Raw genomic sequence first — 14383 nt, 5'->3', positions numbered from 1 at the left:
ATGTGCCTTTTACTGAGGAGTGGCTTCCGTCTGGCCACTCTACTATAAAGGCCTGATTGGTGGAGTGCTGCAGAGATTGTGGCCCTTCGGAAGGTTCTCCCATCTCCACAGAAGAACTCTGGAGCTCTGTCAGAGTGACCATCGGGTTCTTGGTCACCTCCCTGACCAAGGCCCTTCTCCCATGATTACTCATTTTGGCCGGGTGGCCAGCTCTAGGAAGAGTCTTGGTGGTTCCAAACTTCTTCCATGTAAGAATGATGGAGGCCACTGTGTTCTTGGGGACCTTCAATGCTGCAGAAATGTGTTGGTACCCTTCCCCAGATCTGTGCCTCGACACAATCCTGTCTCGGAGCTCTACGGACAATTCCTTTGACCTCATGGCTTGGTTTTTGCTCTGACTTGCACTGTCAACTGTGGGACCTTGTATAGACATTTCCAATCAATTGAGTTAACCACAGGTGGACTCCAAGTTGTAGAAACATCTCAAGGATGAACAATGGAAACAGGATGCACCTGAGCTCAATTTCGAGTCTCATAGCAGTCTCTGAATACTTACACTACCGTTCAAAAGTTTTGGGTCACTTAGAAATGTCCTTGTTTTCGAAAGAAAAGCAATTTTTTTTGTCCCTTTTTAAAATAAAATAAAATAGATTAGAAATACAGTGTAGACACTGTTAATGTTGTAAATGGCTATTGTAGCTGGAAACGGCTGATTAAAAAAAAAAATGGAATATCTACATAGGCGTACATAGGCCCATTATCAGCAACCATCATCAGTCCTGTGTTCAAATGGCACGTTGTGTTTGCTAATCCAAGTTTATCATTTTAAAAGGCTAATTGATCATTAGACAACCCTTTTGCAATTATTTTAGCACAGCTGAAAACTGTTGTGCTGATTTAAAGAAGCAATAAAACTGGCCTTCTTGAGACTAGTTGAGTATCTGGAACATCAGCAATTGTGTGTTCGATTACAGGCTCACAATGGCCAGAAACAAATAACTTTCTTCTGAAACTTGTCAGTCTATTCTTGTTCTGAGAAATGAAGGCTATTCCATGCGAGAAATTGCCAAGAAACTGAAGATCTCGTACAACGCTGTGTACTACTCCCTTCACAGAACAGCGCAAACTGGCTCTAACCAGAATAGAAAGAGGAGTGGGAGGCTCCGGTGCACAACTGAGCAAGAGGACAAATACATTAGTGTCTAGTTTGAGAAACAGACGCCTCACAGGTCCTCAACTGGCAGCTTCATTAAATAGTACCCACAAAACACCAGTCTCAACATCAACAGTGAAGAGGCGACTCCGGGATGCTGACCTTCTAGGCAGAGTTGCAAAGAAAAAGCCATATCTCAGACTGGCCAATAAAAAGAAAAGATTAAGATGGGCAAAAGAACACAGACACTGGACAGAGGAAGATTGGAAAAAAGTGTTATGGACAGACAAATCGAAGTTTGAGGTGTTTGGATCACAAAGAAGAACATTTGTGAGACACAGACCAAATGAAAAGATGCTGGAGGAGTGCTTGATGCCATCTGTCAAGCATGGTGGAGGCAATGTGATGTCTGGGGGTGCTTTGGTGGTGGTAAAGTGGGAGATTTGTACAGGGTAAAAGGGACGGCGCTTGATTGGAGCCAATTGTGGACGGCGCTTTATTGGAGCCAATTTCCTCCTATAACAGGACAATGACCCAAAGCACGGCTCCAAACTATGCAATAACAATTTAGGGAAGAAGCAGTCAGCTGGTATTCTGTCTATAATGGAGTGGCCAGCACAGTCACCGGATCTCAACCCTATTGAACTGTTGTGGGAGCAGCTTGACCGTATGGTATGTAAAAAGTGCCCATCAAGCCAATCCAACTTGTGGGAGGTGCTTCAGGAAGCATGGGGTGAAATCTCTTCAGATTACCTCAACAAATTGACAACTAGAATGCCAAAGGTCTGCAAGGCTGTAATTGCTGCAAATGGAGGATTCTTTGACAAAAGCAAAGTTTGAAGGGGACAATTATTTCAATAAAAAAATCATTATTTCTGATCTTGTCAATGACTACATTTCCTATTCATTTTGCTATATTTCCTATTCAAACTCATTTTCATGTACAGTGGGGGGAAAAAAGTATTTAGTCAGCCACCAATTGTGCAAGTTCTCCCACTTAAAAAGATGAGAGAGGCCTGTAATTTTCATCATAGGTACACGTCAACTATGACAGACAAATGGAGAAAAAAATTCCAGAAAATCACATTGTAGGATTTTTTATGAATTTATTTGCAAATTATGGTGGAAAATAAGTATTTGGTCACCTACAAACAAGCAAGATTTCTGGCTCTCACAGACCTGTAACTTCTTCTTTAAGAGGCTCCTCTGTCCTCCACTCGTTACCTGTATTAATGGCACCTGTTTGAACTTGTTATCAGTATAAAAGACACCTGTCCACAACCTCAAACAGTCACACTCCAAACTCCACTATGGCCAAGACCAAAGAGCTGTCAAAGGACACCAGAAACAAAATTGTAGACCTGCACCAGGCTGGGAAGACTGAATCTGCAATAGGTAAGCAGCTTGGTTTGAAGAAATCAACTGTGGGAGCAATTATTAGGAAATGGAAGACACACAAGACCACTGATAATCTCCCTCGATCTGGGGCTCCACGCAAGATCTCACCCCATGGGGTCAAAATGATCACAAGAACGGTGAGCAAAAATCCCAGAACCACACGGGGTGACCTAGTGAATGACCTGCAGAGAGCTGGGACCAAAGTAACAAAGCCTACCATCAGTAACACACTACGCCGGCAGGGACTCAAATCCTGCAGTGCCAGACGTGTCACCCTGCTTAAGCCAGTACATGTCCAGGCCCGTCTGAAGTTTGCTAGAGTGCATTTGGATGATCCAGAAGAGGATTGGGAGAATGTCATATGGTCAGATGAAACCAAAATAGAACTTTTTGGTAAAAACTCAACTCGTCGTGTTTGGAGGACAAAGAATGCTGAGTTGCATCCAAAGAACACCATACCTACTGTGAAGCATGGGGGTGGAAACATCATGCTTTGGGGCTTTCTGCAAAGGGACAAGGACGACTGATCCGTGTAAAGGAAAGAATGAATGGGACCATGTATCGTGAGATTTTGAGTGAAAACCTCCTTCCATCAGCAAGGGCATTGAAGATGAAACGTGGCTGGGTCTTTCAGCATGACAATGATCCCAAACACACCACCCGGGCAACGAAGGAGTGGCTTCGTAAGAAGCATTTCAAGGTCCTGGAGTGGCCTAGCCAGTCTCCAGATCTCAACCCCATAGGAAATCTTTGGAGGGAGTTGAAAGTCCGTGTTGCCCAGCGACAGCCCCAAAACATCACTGCTCTAGAGGAGATCTGCATGGAGGAATGGGCCAAAATACCAGCAACAGTGTGTGAAAACCTTGTGAAGACTTACAGAAAACGTTTGACCTGTGTCATTGCCAACAAAGGGTATATAACAAAGTATTGAGAAACTTTTGTTATTGACCAAATACTTATTTTCCACCATCATTTGCAAATAAATTCATTAAAAATCCTACAATGTGGTTTTCTGGATTTTTTTTCTCATTTTGTCTGTCATAGTTGACGTGTACCTATGATGAAAATTACAGGCCTCTCATCTTTTTAAGTGGGAGAACTTGCACAATTGGTGGCTGACTAAATACTTTTTTTTCCCACTGTATGTTTTCATGGAAAACAAGGACATTTCTAAGTGACCCCAAACCTTTGAATGGTAGTGTATGTAAATAAGGTATTTCGTAACAAAGTGGAAAAAGGGAAGGCGTCTGAATACTTTACGAATGCACAGTATTCTCTTTTCTCTTGACAGGAACCAAGGCTCTGAGACCCATAGACTGAAGTGCTGTGAGTTTGCTGGCTGGGACTCAGAGGAGCAGTTCACCCTAGGGACTGTGACAGACCCACCGGGACAGAAAAAGGGGGTTGTACAGCTTCCTGCTCTAACACAGATCCTCTATCGGGGTATTCAGGGCCTATCCGGCAAGCGCTCCCCTATGGTGGGTCCCACTCTCTACCCGCGGTCCGGGTCTGCTTGGCCTACTGCACTGCTCAATGGTGATGGGAAGGAGATGAGTGAGATAGATGGAGATGTGGTTGGAGAAAATGGTGAGGCTCATCAGGACACTGTTCACAAGTCTGCCATACGGACAGAGGAGCGAGACGTGGAGATCGCACCAGGGGAGAAGGTATCTGTGAAAGTGGGCTGCCGAGCCAAGTAAGTCATGCTTAGCTAGCTGCTACAACATAAGTCTGATATAGTCATCTATTTCTGGTGGTATCACTATTATCTGACTGAATCCATTTCTTCTGAAGATTCAGGTTTTTAAAACAATGATTTATGTATCCCTCCATCCTACCCTAGGAACTTGGGGCGTTGTGCAGAGCTGCTGCTCCTGCACTTCCCCTCTTTCACCATCGGGAGGCGTCTGGAGGTCACAGTAGGCAGTAAAGAGGAGAGTATTCTCCAGCCCTATGCTCCCTACTGCCCGGCAGCCCCACTGCCCCTTCCTCAGGCTACCCAGGTGGTCACTGTGATGGCTGCACATCCACCTAAACGGTAAACTACACCCTGATAGTGTCTCGGTTCTGTATTGTGAAGTATGTTTGGCCTACCTGCTAACCACATTTCCCTATAGAATAATGAAGATCACCTTGACTTGTTGGTGACGCTGTCCACCAACGTTCTCTCTATAATCAGAAACGTTTTTCACCTAACCTAGTTACTCTACCCATGTCAGACATGTTGAATGATGACAGTTTGTTCCACATTGTTGAATTACACCTCTCCTGTGTAGCTAGATAGTCACTAGCCTATGACTTTCTATTCTTGTTTTTTATTTCACAGGCTAACTAAGCGCCACCTGCCTAACTTCCTGAGTAACTACCCAGTGCCCCAGGCTCTACGGGACTGTATGGAGGCCGACAGTGATGTTTTGGTGGCCCAGCCATGTCTAGGAGAGGTAAGGGAACCACAAGTTAACTCAGAATCAAGTCTTCTATCATCAATGGAATGCTTTGTTCCCTCCAAATCAAATCAAATTGTATTGGTCACATGCGCCGAATACAACAGGTGCAGACATTACAGTGAAATGCTTACTTACAGCCCTTAACCAACAGTGCATTTATTCCTATAGGAATTTGGCTCCAATTGGTTTTGATGGGAAAGTCTTATAAAGAGGCTCTGGATTTTGATATGGGGGCCTTTGCGCTTCCACTGTAAAATAATGGATTAGCTTCTCTCTCTCCCTCGCTGTCTGCCAGACTCTGTCGGCGGCCAACATGCATCTCCGTTTCTCGTCCCTGCTGTGGCTGGAGGAGCTACAGGCTGAGAGGGAGCTCAGGGAGTTCAGCATCTGTGGAGCCCTCCTCAGGAGAGGTGCTATCTATCTGCACCTAGAGGTGCTGGGCCTGGCTGAGGGCAGGCCCAGTCTCTTCATAGGTAGGTGTTGACTCTTAATTATGGCTTGGCTGCTACACATATGACATACCCTATTGTAACATGAGACATGTAATAATAATAATAAGATGTTTGATTGTCACACACACAAGATAGGTGCAGTGAAATGTGGTGTTTTACAGAGTCAACCATACTTGAATTGAGATGTTAGATATAGCGTTTTGTCTTCTCTACAGGTGACAGAGTGGCACTGAAGAAGCCAATCAGTGGAGGCGTGGTGATGGAGTACATCGGTTATGTCACAGAGGTACTCAGAGGTTTCGATCTTCTTAGAGTTTTGCTTGTAGCTCTGATGTTTCTCCTTGTGCTTTGTTCACATTGACCTGAACACTGTTTGTGGACCATATCCACAGATCAGTGACGAGGACGTGAGTCTGAGGGTGAACACTGAGTTTCAGCATGGCTACCTGGGAGAGCCTCTAGATGTTGAGTTCACCTTCAACAGGTACCTGTCTTGTCCTGGTTCTGGGAAGGATCCTTTCTGTGTCACTACCAAAGTGTTGATCTCTGTTCCTTCAGCTCAGATAAAGTGTGACAGTTTGACAGTAAATGGATTATGCATGATGATGTTTGTGTTGACAGTATATGGATTATGCATGAGGATGTTTGTGTTGACAGTATATGGATTATGCATGAGGCTGTTTTTGTTGACAGTATATGGATTATGCATGAGGATGTTTGTGTTGGCAGGTTGACAGTATATGGATTATGCATGAGGATGTTTGTGTTGACAGGTTGACCATGAGGAGATGCCATTTAGCACTGGACCAGAGCAAGCACTTTCAAGAGAATGGTGATCTTGGCTTTTTTTTCTCAATCCCACTTCCAATATATTTTGTATTTAGTCAACTATTTCTTCTTCTCTTCTCTCTCCCTATCCCCAACCCCTGATACGTTTATTTCCTGTCTGGTCTGGTCCACCCCTGATTGTGCGTCCTCTCCTCTCTTCCCAGTGTTCTTCCCCAAAGCCGTGATGCTTCAGGCCCCTCTATGGACGGGAGAGTGGGGTCCAGAGGTGGTGAAAGAGGGGACCCCCACAACCGATGGGGTGAAGCTGTCAAGCGTCTCCGTTGACATGGTCTCAAAGTCCACACAAACCAAACCAGGTGATATAAGCATTGGGACTCCTTCATTCCGACAGCACAGAGATTCTCTATATACTACAGCAGCTGAAGTGTCATAAACCTAAATGGCATTAGAACTCATGTCCTAACTACGACAGTTCAGTACATTTGTGAGACAGAATGAATGATGAAGGATGGAGGGGAATGAGTATTAAGCCTCTTTCATTCTCTCAGATTCCAGGCTGCCATCTAAACCCATCCCTAACCCAGGCCAGTTATTCAATCAGCAGCTGAACCCGTGTCAGAGGGAGGCAGTGAAGCGTATCCTGGCAGGGGAGTGTCGGCCCACTCCGTACATCCTGTTTGGACCGCCAGGGACAGGAAAGACGATCACCCTCATAGAGTCCATATTACAGGTAGACACCCCTCAACCTGGGAGGTAGCCTAGCGGTTAAGAGCGTTGGGCCAGTAACCAAAAGGTCGCTGGTATGAATCCCCGAGCCGACTAAGTGAAAAATCTGTCGATGTGCCCTTGAGGAAGGCACTTAACCCTAATTGCTCCTATAAGTCACTCTGGATAAAAGCGGCTGAATGTCAACGTAAACCCAATGGATATCAAATTGTATTTGTCCCATGCTTTATAAACAACAGGTGTAGACTAACATTGAAATGCTTACTTACGGCCCCTTCCCAACAATGCAGAGAAAAATTAACAACCAGTTTTGTTCAGCGTGCCTGATGAGCAGGGTTTGCACTTTTAGTATGTTCCATTAATTCCATTGCATCTGGCAAGCTCGATCAAGGTTCTTGCATTTGGTTATTTACAACAGTCTCCCTAATTTTAGTACCCTGAATAAATAATAGTGGCCTCCTCCCATAGGTGTATCACCGCTTGCCCAGTAGTCGTGTGCTGGTGTGCACTCCCTCCAACAGTGCTGCAGACCTCGTCTGTATCCGGCTCCATGAAAGTGGGTACCTGAACGCTTCCAGCCTGGCCCGCGTCAATGCCTCCTGTCGACAGGAAGAGGTACTGCACCCATTGCCGCCTCAGGAATTTCATCAGTCCTATTTATTTCTACCAGTTAGTGCCTCTGTCTGTATCGCATTGCCCTCTGTATCTCCATAGGCCATCCCAGAGGTTCTAAGGCAGTACTCTCAGGCTGGGGAGGACATCCGACACGCCTCCTTTCACAGGATTGTGGTCAGCACCTGTTCCAGCGCCGGCATGTTCTACCAGATTGGACTGCGGTGAGGGAGGGAGGGTAATAGGGCTCAATGTGAACCTCCCTCACCAGAGCTCTAAGATCATTGTCTCTTTGCTTTGTTTCTGCAGGGTGGGTCATTTCACCCATGTGTTTCTGGATGAGGCTGGCCAAGCCACGGAGCCAGAGGCACTGGTACCCCTGGGGCTTCTGTCAGAGCGAGACGGACAGGTTAGATTGAACACCGAGTGCATCTACAACCACAATACAACCCTGCTAAATGACTTAAACGTTAAATGTTACTTCAGAAAAAAAAACATTGCACATACAGTGAGGGGAAAAAAGTATTTGATCCCCTACTGATTTTGTACGTTTGCCCACTGACAAAGAAATGATCAGTCTATAATTTTAATGGTAGGTTTATTTGAACAGTGAGAGACAGAATAACAACAAAAAAATCCAGAAAAACGCATGTCAAAAATGTTATAAATTGATTTACATTTTAATGAGGGAAATAAGTGTTTGACCCCCTCTCAATCAGAAGGATTTCTGGCTCCCAGGTGTCTTTTATACAGGTAACGAGCTGAGATTAGGAGCACACTCTTAAAGGGAGTGCTCCTAATCTCAGTTTGTTACCTGTATAAAAGACACCTGTCCACAGAAGCAATCAATCAATCAGATTCCAAACTCTCCACCATGGCCAAGACCAAAGAGCTCTCCAAGGATGTCAGGGACAAGATTGTAGACCTACACAAGGCTGGAATGGGCTACATACCATCGCCAAGCAGCTTGGTGAGAAGGTGACAACAGTTGGTGCGATTATTCGCAAATGGAAGAAACACAAAAGAACTGTCAATCTCCCTCGGCCTGGGGCTCCATGCAAGATCTCACCTCGTGGAGTTGCAATGATCATGAGAACGGTGAGGAGTCAGCCCAGAACTACACGGGAGGATCATTAGCCCAGAACTACACGGGAGGATCTTGTCAATGATCAGGCAGCTGGGACCATAGTCTGGGACCATAGTCACCAAGAAAATAATTGGTAACACACTACGCTGTGAAGGACTGAAATCCTGCAGCGCCTGCAAGGTCCCCCTGCTCAAGAAAGCACATATACAGGGCCGTCTGAAGTTTGCCAATGAACATCTGAATGATTCAGAGGAGAACTGGGTGAAAGTGTTGTGGTCAGATGAGACCAAAATCGAGCTCTTTGGTATCAACTCAACTCGCCGTGTTTGGAGGAGGAGGAATGCTGCCTATGACCACAAGAACACCATCCCCACCATCAAACATGGAGGTGGAAACATTATACTTGGGGGGTGTTTTTCTGCTAAGGGGACAGGACAACTTCACCGCATCAAAGGGACGATGGACGGGGCCATGTACCGTCAAATATTGGGTGAGAACCTCCTTCCCTCAGCCAGGGCATTGAAAATCGGTCATGGATGAGTATTCCAGCATGACAATGACCCAAAACACACGGCCAAGGCAACAAAGGAGTGGCTCAAGAAGAAGCACATTAAGGTCCTGGAGTGGCCTAGCCAGTCTCCAGACCTTAATCCCATAGAAAATCTGTGGAGGGAGCTGAAGGTTCGAGTTGCCAAACGTCAGGCTCGAAACCTTAATGACTTGGAGAAAATCTGCAAAGAAGAGTGGGACAAAATCCCTCCTGAGATGTGTGCAAACCTGGTGGCCAACTACAAGAAACGTCTGACCTCTGTGATTGCCAACAAGGGTTTTGCCACCAAGTACTAATTCATGTTTTGCAGAGGGGTCAAATACTTATTTCCCTCATTAAAATGCAAATCAATTTATATATAAAATTTTTGACATGCGTTTTTCTGGATTTTGTTGTTGTTATTCTGTCTCTCACTGTTCAAATAAACCTACCATTAAAATTATAGACTGATCAGTTCTTTGTCAGTGGGCAAATGTACAAAATCAGCAGGGGATCAAATACTTTTTTCCCTCACTGTAACTGACAGAAGACACTGCATTTTGTAGCCTCCTGATCAAGAAGTGAGTAATATTTTATGTTGCTCCCGCCACTTTTTAGATAGTTTTGGCCGGAGACCCCCGGCAGCTGGGACCAATTGTGAAGTCCAAGCTTGCGCAGGCGTTCGGCCTGGGGGTGTCCCTGCTGGAGAGACTGATGGCTAACCCTCTGTACTCCAGAGTGAATGGAGGATACAACCCAGTGCTGGTGAGTGTACATACACACACTCCCTGTCAGTGCCATGATCACTGAAATCCTGCATAGTGAATCCACCAACTATGAATACAAATTCTGCATATTTTTCGACATAATGTTTTGTCTTGCATTGTAATATTATAGAATAATATATGCCATTTAGCAGACTGTTTTATAACTTAGTCGTATGTGCAAACATTTTCTGCATGGATAGCCCCAGCGGAAATCAAGCCCACGACCCTTGGTGTTGCAAGCACCAAGCTCTACCTACTGAGCCACACAGGACTGCATGGTAAATGGATGCTATCACAGTTGATGCATTCTCCTGGTGTCCTTTCTTCTTCCTCTTCCAGGTGACCAAGCTGGTGTATAACTACCGTTCCCACGAGGCCATCCTGGCCCTGACCTCTAGACTGTTCTACAATGGGGAACTTTGTGTCAGGGCCCAGAGGTCCGTAGTGGACTCCCTCTGTCACTGGAGCCGTCTGCCAACCAAGGGATTCCCCCTAATCTTCCACGGAGTCAGGGTAAGGATTCCATCTCTTGCTCTCTATCTCTCCAATCAATCAGTCAAATGAATTTATAAAGAGGAAGCCGACAAAGCAGGTCCGGGACAAGGTAGCATGACCGGTGAACAGGTCAGGGTCCCATAGTCGCAGGCAGAACAGCAGAAACTGTCCAAAATGAACTTTCTCAGTAGTCTCATCTTTACATACTCGTGTCCTCTCCTCCTGTCCTCTTCCAGCCTCTTTCTCAAACAATCAGCGTTTCCTCTCCTTGCTTACCTCTGACATTGAGAACATTTTGAGAAATATGGGTTTTCCTCTTTGGTCGGCACAGAACTTAGACGTCAAACACCAATAATGCCAGTCATCATTCCCCCTCTCAGGGCACAGAGATGAGGGAGGGCAACAACCCGTCGTGGTTCAACCCTGGAGAGGCGGTACAGGTGATGCTGTACTGCTGCCAGCTGGCCAAGAAGCTCTACAATCCTGTAGCTGCTAGTGATATTGGCATCATCGCCCCCTACAGGAAACAGGTTAGTAGTGCACATGTTGGCCATCAACGGTTGGTCCTATCCTGTTTTGTAACTCTGCTAGTTTTGCTGTTAACCCCCCCGTAGAGTCTAAGCCTCTAGATGGTGATATCTACTAAGCTAACATTTTAAAAGGCCACAAAAACATAAAAAGTGAATAATTCTGTCACAAGTAGTACAGTGCTCCCTTTTCCTTAACACTGAACATCGGTCTGGACACCTGAACCATGAACCTACTCTCCTCTCCAGTCGGAGAAGATCCGTGTGCTGCTCCACAGGGTGGGCCTGTCTGACATCAAGGTGGGATCTGTGGAGGAGTTCCAGGGACAGGAGTTTCTGGTTATCATCTTGTCCACGGTAACGTTCCAATCCTTCCTCTGTCCTACTCATTATTGAACTCTTTGACTCATTTCTCCCTTTACAGGGTTTACTCTGTTCCATTCACTTTTCATTTCAGGGAATCAATTCTGAAATGGAAAAATTTGAAATAATGTGTCACTTTTGTATGAGTTGAATATCACTTTGCTGAATTGAGGTTTTTAATTCACCCCTATCCTAAAACATCTAAATAAATTACCTCTTGTTCCAGGTGAGGGCGAATGAGTCGGTGCAGGGCAACGACCTGCAAAGCATACTGGGATTCCTGTCCAACCCTAAGCGCTTCAACGTGGCCATCACGCGGCCCAAAGCCCTGCTCATCGTCGTGGGCAACCCGCACGTCCTCGTCAAGGACCCATGCTTCAACGCTTTCCTCCAGTACTGTTTTGAGAACGGGGCCTACCTGGGCTGTGACCCCCCAACCTGTCTCAGGGCTGCACACCGGTGTGTTTATTGTATTATGTACCACACACACACCATATCATTTGAGTAAAAGCAAGACACTTTAATTTGTCAGTAATAACACACATTCATCTCTTACTTTCTACTCAGAGCGGCCAGTGAGAAAGAGGAGTGAGAGTTCACCGCCCCCAACTACTGCCCAGCTGTCCAACAGTCCAATACTACCAGTACTATTATGTTCAAATAGAAGTTTCTTCTTTCATTCTTTACATTACGATGACGTAGCTCTCTACATTTGTTCTTCTACACAGTCGGCTGCCTATGTCTTAATCGATAAATGGAGAATTGGTTTGTAAAGATGTCTTTCTTAAAAGAGCATGCACTCAATTTCTTAACTGCTGTATGAGCAAAGTTTAGTTGCAGTTATCATGCAGTCCACTGGGTGGTAGTAATAAATATGATGACACAAACCTTGGGTGTTGATTTTTCTTATTGGGTTATTGTACTTGTATTGATGATCAGTGTTGTAGTGATGATGTATTATACCTGTATGTGTGCATAAGACGCATACGGGTATAATATATAAGGACTGGTGCCAGTGACTACCTGTGAGTAACCTATCAACAATTAGAGAGGGACTGGGACAGCACCATGGCATCTGAGTCCCACATCAAAGAGCTCCTCATGTAGAAGGGGGGGTTTGAGTGAGGCTCCTTGGCAGCGCAGCACACTCAAATAAAACGGATTGAGCCCCCCACCCCCCTTCTCTCCATCTCCCCCTACACTCGCTGGGCTCCACCAGGGCTGACTGTCACTGGAGATTCAGACTGTCAATTTCCACATCCAGTCTCCATGTGGACCTGTTGGTAGACAGACAGACGCTGCCCGTCTGCCACACAGAGGTGTTTAGACACAGTTACCTGCAGCCCAGTGTATCCCATTCCTCACATAGCTATAAAATGTCTGAGATGCTTAAAAATAGTAGTCACTCAATAGAAAGGTTATGGTTGTCTACATCCAATGGTTGGCATATCTGCTAGGGCCCTGGGTTTTGCGCAATCATGTGACATGCTTGGATTTTTAACCTTTTTATTTAAAGCTTTTTCATCAAACTGCCCCTTTTTCAAGTCTGGTAGTCCACCATCCTCAGACAATTGCTTTCATTTTTGGTGTAATTCTTATTTCTGGATAAGCCTTAAAAAACAGGATAAAATCTTGCTATGTCACATGATTGCGGTTCCCACGGGGGGCCAGTATAAAAAAATATGTATTCACTAACTGTAAGTCGCTCTGGATAAGAGCGTCTGCTAAATGACTAAAATGTAAATGTAAATTGCGCAAAACACAGGGCCCTAGCCTATGCTAAGTCAACTCTCTCCTTCACTGTCAGATTATGCTGTGTTGACTACTTGCAAGTATCCTAGTTAAGAGCATTGGGTCAGTAACCGAAAGGTTGCTGGTTCGACTCCCCGAGCCCACAAGGTAAAACATCTGTCTGTGCCCTTGAGCAAGGCACTTAACCCTAATTGCTCCTGTAAATCGCTCTGGATTAGAGCGTCTGCTAAATGACTAAAATGAAGAGCAAAGATGTACAAAAAGACATTTCAGTTCCTTACTCCCACAGTTTAGGAATGTTGTATGGTAGGGGCAACATGACTGACTACTCTCATGATAGCCAAGCTAACAGACCTACAATGATCTACAGCTCCAAATACTATTAATTAGTATCTAAATATAAACAATGGAGTCTTAAGCGAGAACTTGCTGACGTGGACGGGTTTAATTGTAGAGAAGTGGTTGGTAGTGTACAGAGCTCTCTCTGCTATTGCGGTACTGATTCAATGACCAGTTTGTCTGGACCCCTATTGTACACTGAAACCAGGTGTTAACACACTACAATTATGGTATAGGTAGATGCACCTAGAGTACGATGACCATAAACACAAAGACTAGTACGCTAGCTAGTCCGATTGGTTTTACAGTGAACGTACTGTATCAGTGTGGGTGTGCTGCTCCTGTGCATCTCCACTAGACTTTGATAGACAGGTGCCCAACAGAACAGTAGTCTCCATTATTAGCAGGCAGCTTAGGGCAGGCCACACATTACCAACACAAACACAGCGTCTACAGATGGGCAGGGGAGCTGTTAGGAAGAAAAACAGCTCCCTGCCGGGATAATGGCAGAGGGAGCTTGTTAAACGTGTGGCCCCATTGTTCTGACAAATTGGTCTGTGGCTCTAATTGCCCCTCAGTAGCGCTCCTCGTCTGAACCCAGGGCCCCGGCTCAGATCAGACTGGGGCAAGCAGTAATCCTTTAGAAGGGGGCTGCAGAGCTGGGGCCGGTGGAGCTCTGACTGGAGACTGAAGGCTGTGGGAGAGTAAGGGGCCAGACCGACTGGGTCTGTATTCATAAATCGTCTCAGAGTAAGAGTACTGCTCTAGGATCAGTTTTGCCTTTAACATCATAAGGAATAAGACTACATGGACAGGGGGGACCTGATCCTAGATCAGCACTCCTACCCTGAGACGCTTTATGAATACGGACCCTGGGGCTTAGCTTGGCTAGCCTGGCAGGTCTTCAGCCTCGGCCACTATTCCTTGTGTGTGGGACAGCAAGACCC

At 45.6% G+C, this 14383-nt stretch overlaps 1 protein-coding gene across 1 annotated transcript in view; it reads left to right on the top strand.

Moving 5' to 3' along the window:
- mov10l1 (Mov10 like RNA helicase 1) overlaps positions 1 to 14072 on the top strand; it is a gene marked incomplete at both ends in the record, with an annotated part of 29000 nt that extends 14928 nt beyond the window's left edge. Inside the window, 18 exons of the mRNA XM_084169298.1 lie at positions 3843 to 4247; positions 4395 to 4589; positions 4878 to 4992; positions 5294 to 5471; positions 5666 to 5736; positions 5843 to 5934; positions 6224 to 6282; positions 6443 to 6595; positions 6788 to 6969; positions 7434 to 7580; positions 7680 to 7801; positions 7887 to 7986; positions 9812 to 9958; positions 10300 to 10473; positions 10836 to 10985; positions 11232 to 11339; positions 11572 to 11804; positions 14015 to 14072. Coding sequence (XP_084025424.1) covers positions 3843 to 4247; positions 4395 to 4589; positions 4878 to 4992; positions 5294 to 5471; positions 5666 to 5736; positions 5843 to 5934; positions 6224 to 6282; positions 6443 to 6595; positions 6788 to 6969; positions 7434 to 7580; positions 7680 to 7801; positions 7887 to 7986; positions 9812 to 9958; positions 10300 to 10473; positions 10836 to 10985; positions 11232 to 11339; positions 11572 to 11804; positions 14015 to 14072 — 2689 coding nt within the window. The remainder of the gene's footprint in view (positions 1 to 3842; positions 4248 to 4394; positions 4590 to 4877; positions 4993 to 5293; positions 5472 to 5665; positions 5737 to 5842; positions 5935 to 6223; positions 6283 to 6442; positions 6596 to 6787; positions 6970 to 7433; positions 7581 to 7679; positions 7802 to 7886; positions 7987 to 9811; positions 9959 to 10299; positions 10474 to 10835; positions 10986 to 11231; positions 11340 to 11571; positions 11805 to 14014) is intronic.
- Positions 14073 to 14383: the final 311 nt, after the last annotated feature.

Source organism: Coregonus lavaretus (genome assembly GCF_964263955.1).
Source record: "Coregonus lavaretus genome assembly, chromosome: 9".
In the NCBI taxonomy this organism is placed as follows: Eukaryota; Metazoa; Chordata; class Actinopteri; order Salmoniformes; family Salmonidae; genus Coregonus; species Coregonus lavaretus.
Note: the sequence above shows the minus strand (reverse complement) of the source record. Positions and strands in the feature narration are given on the sequence as shown.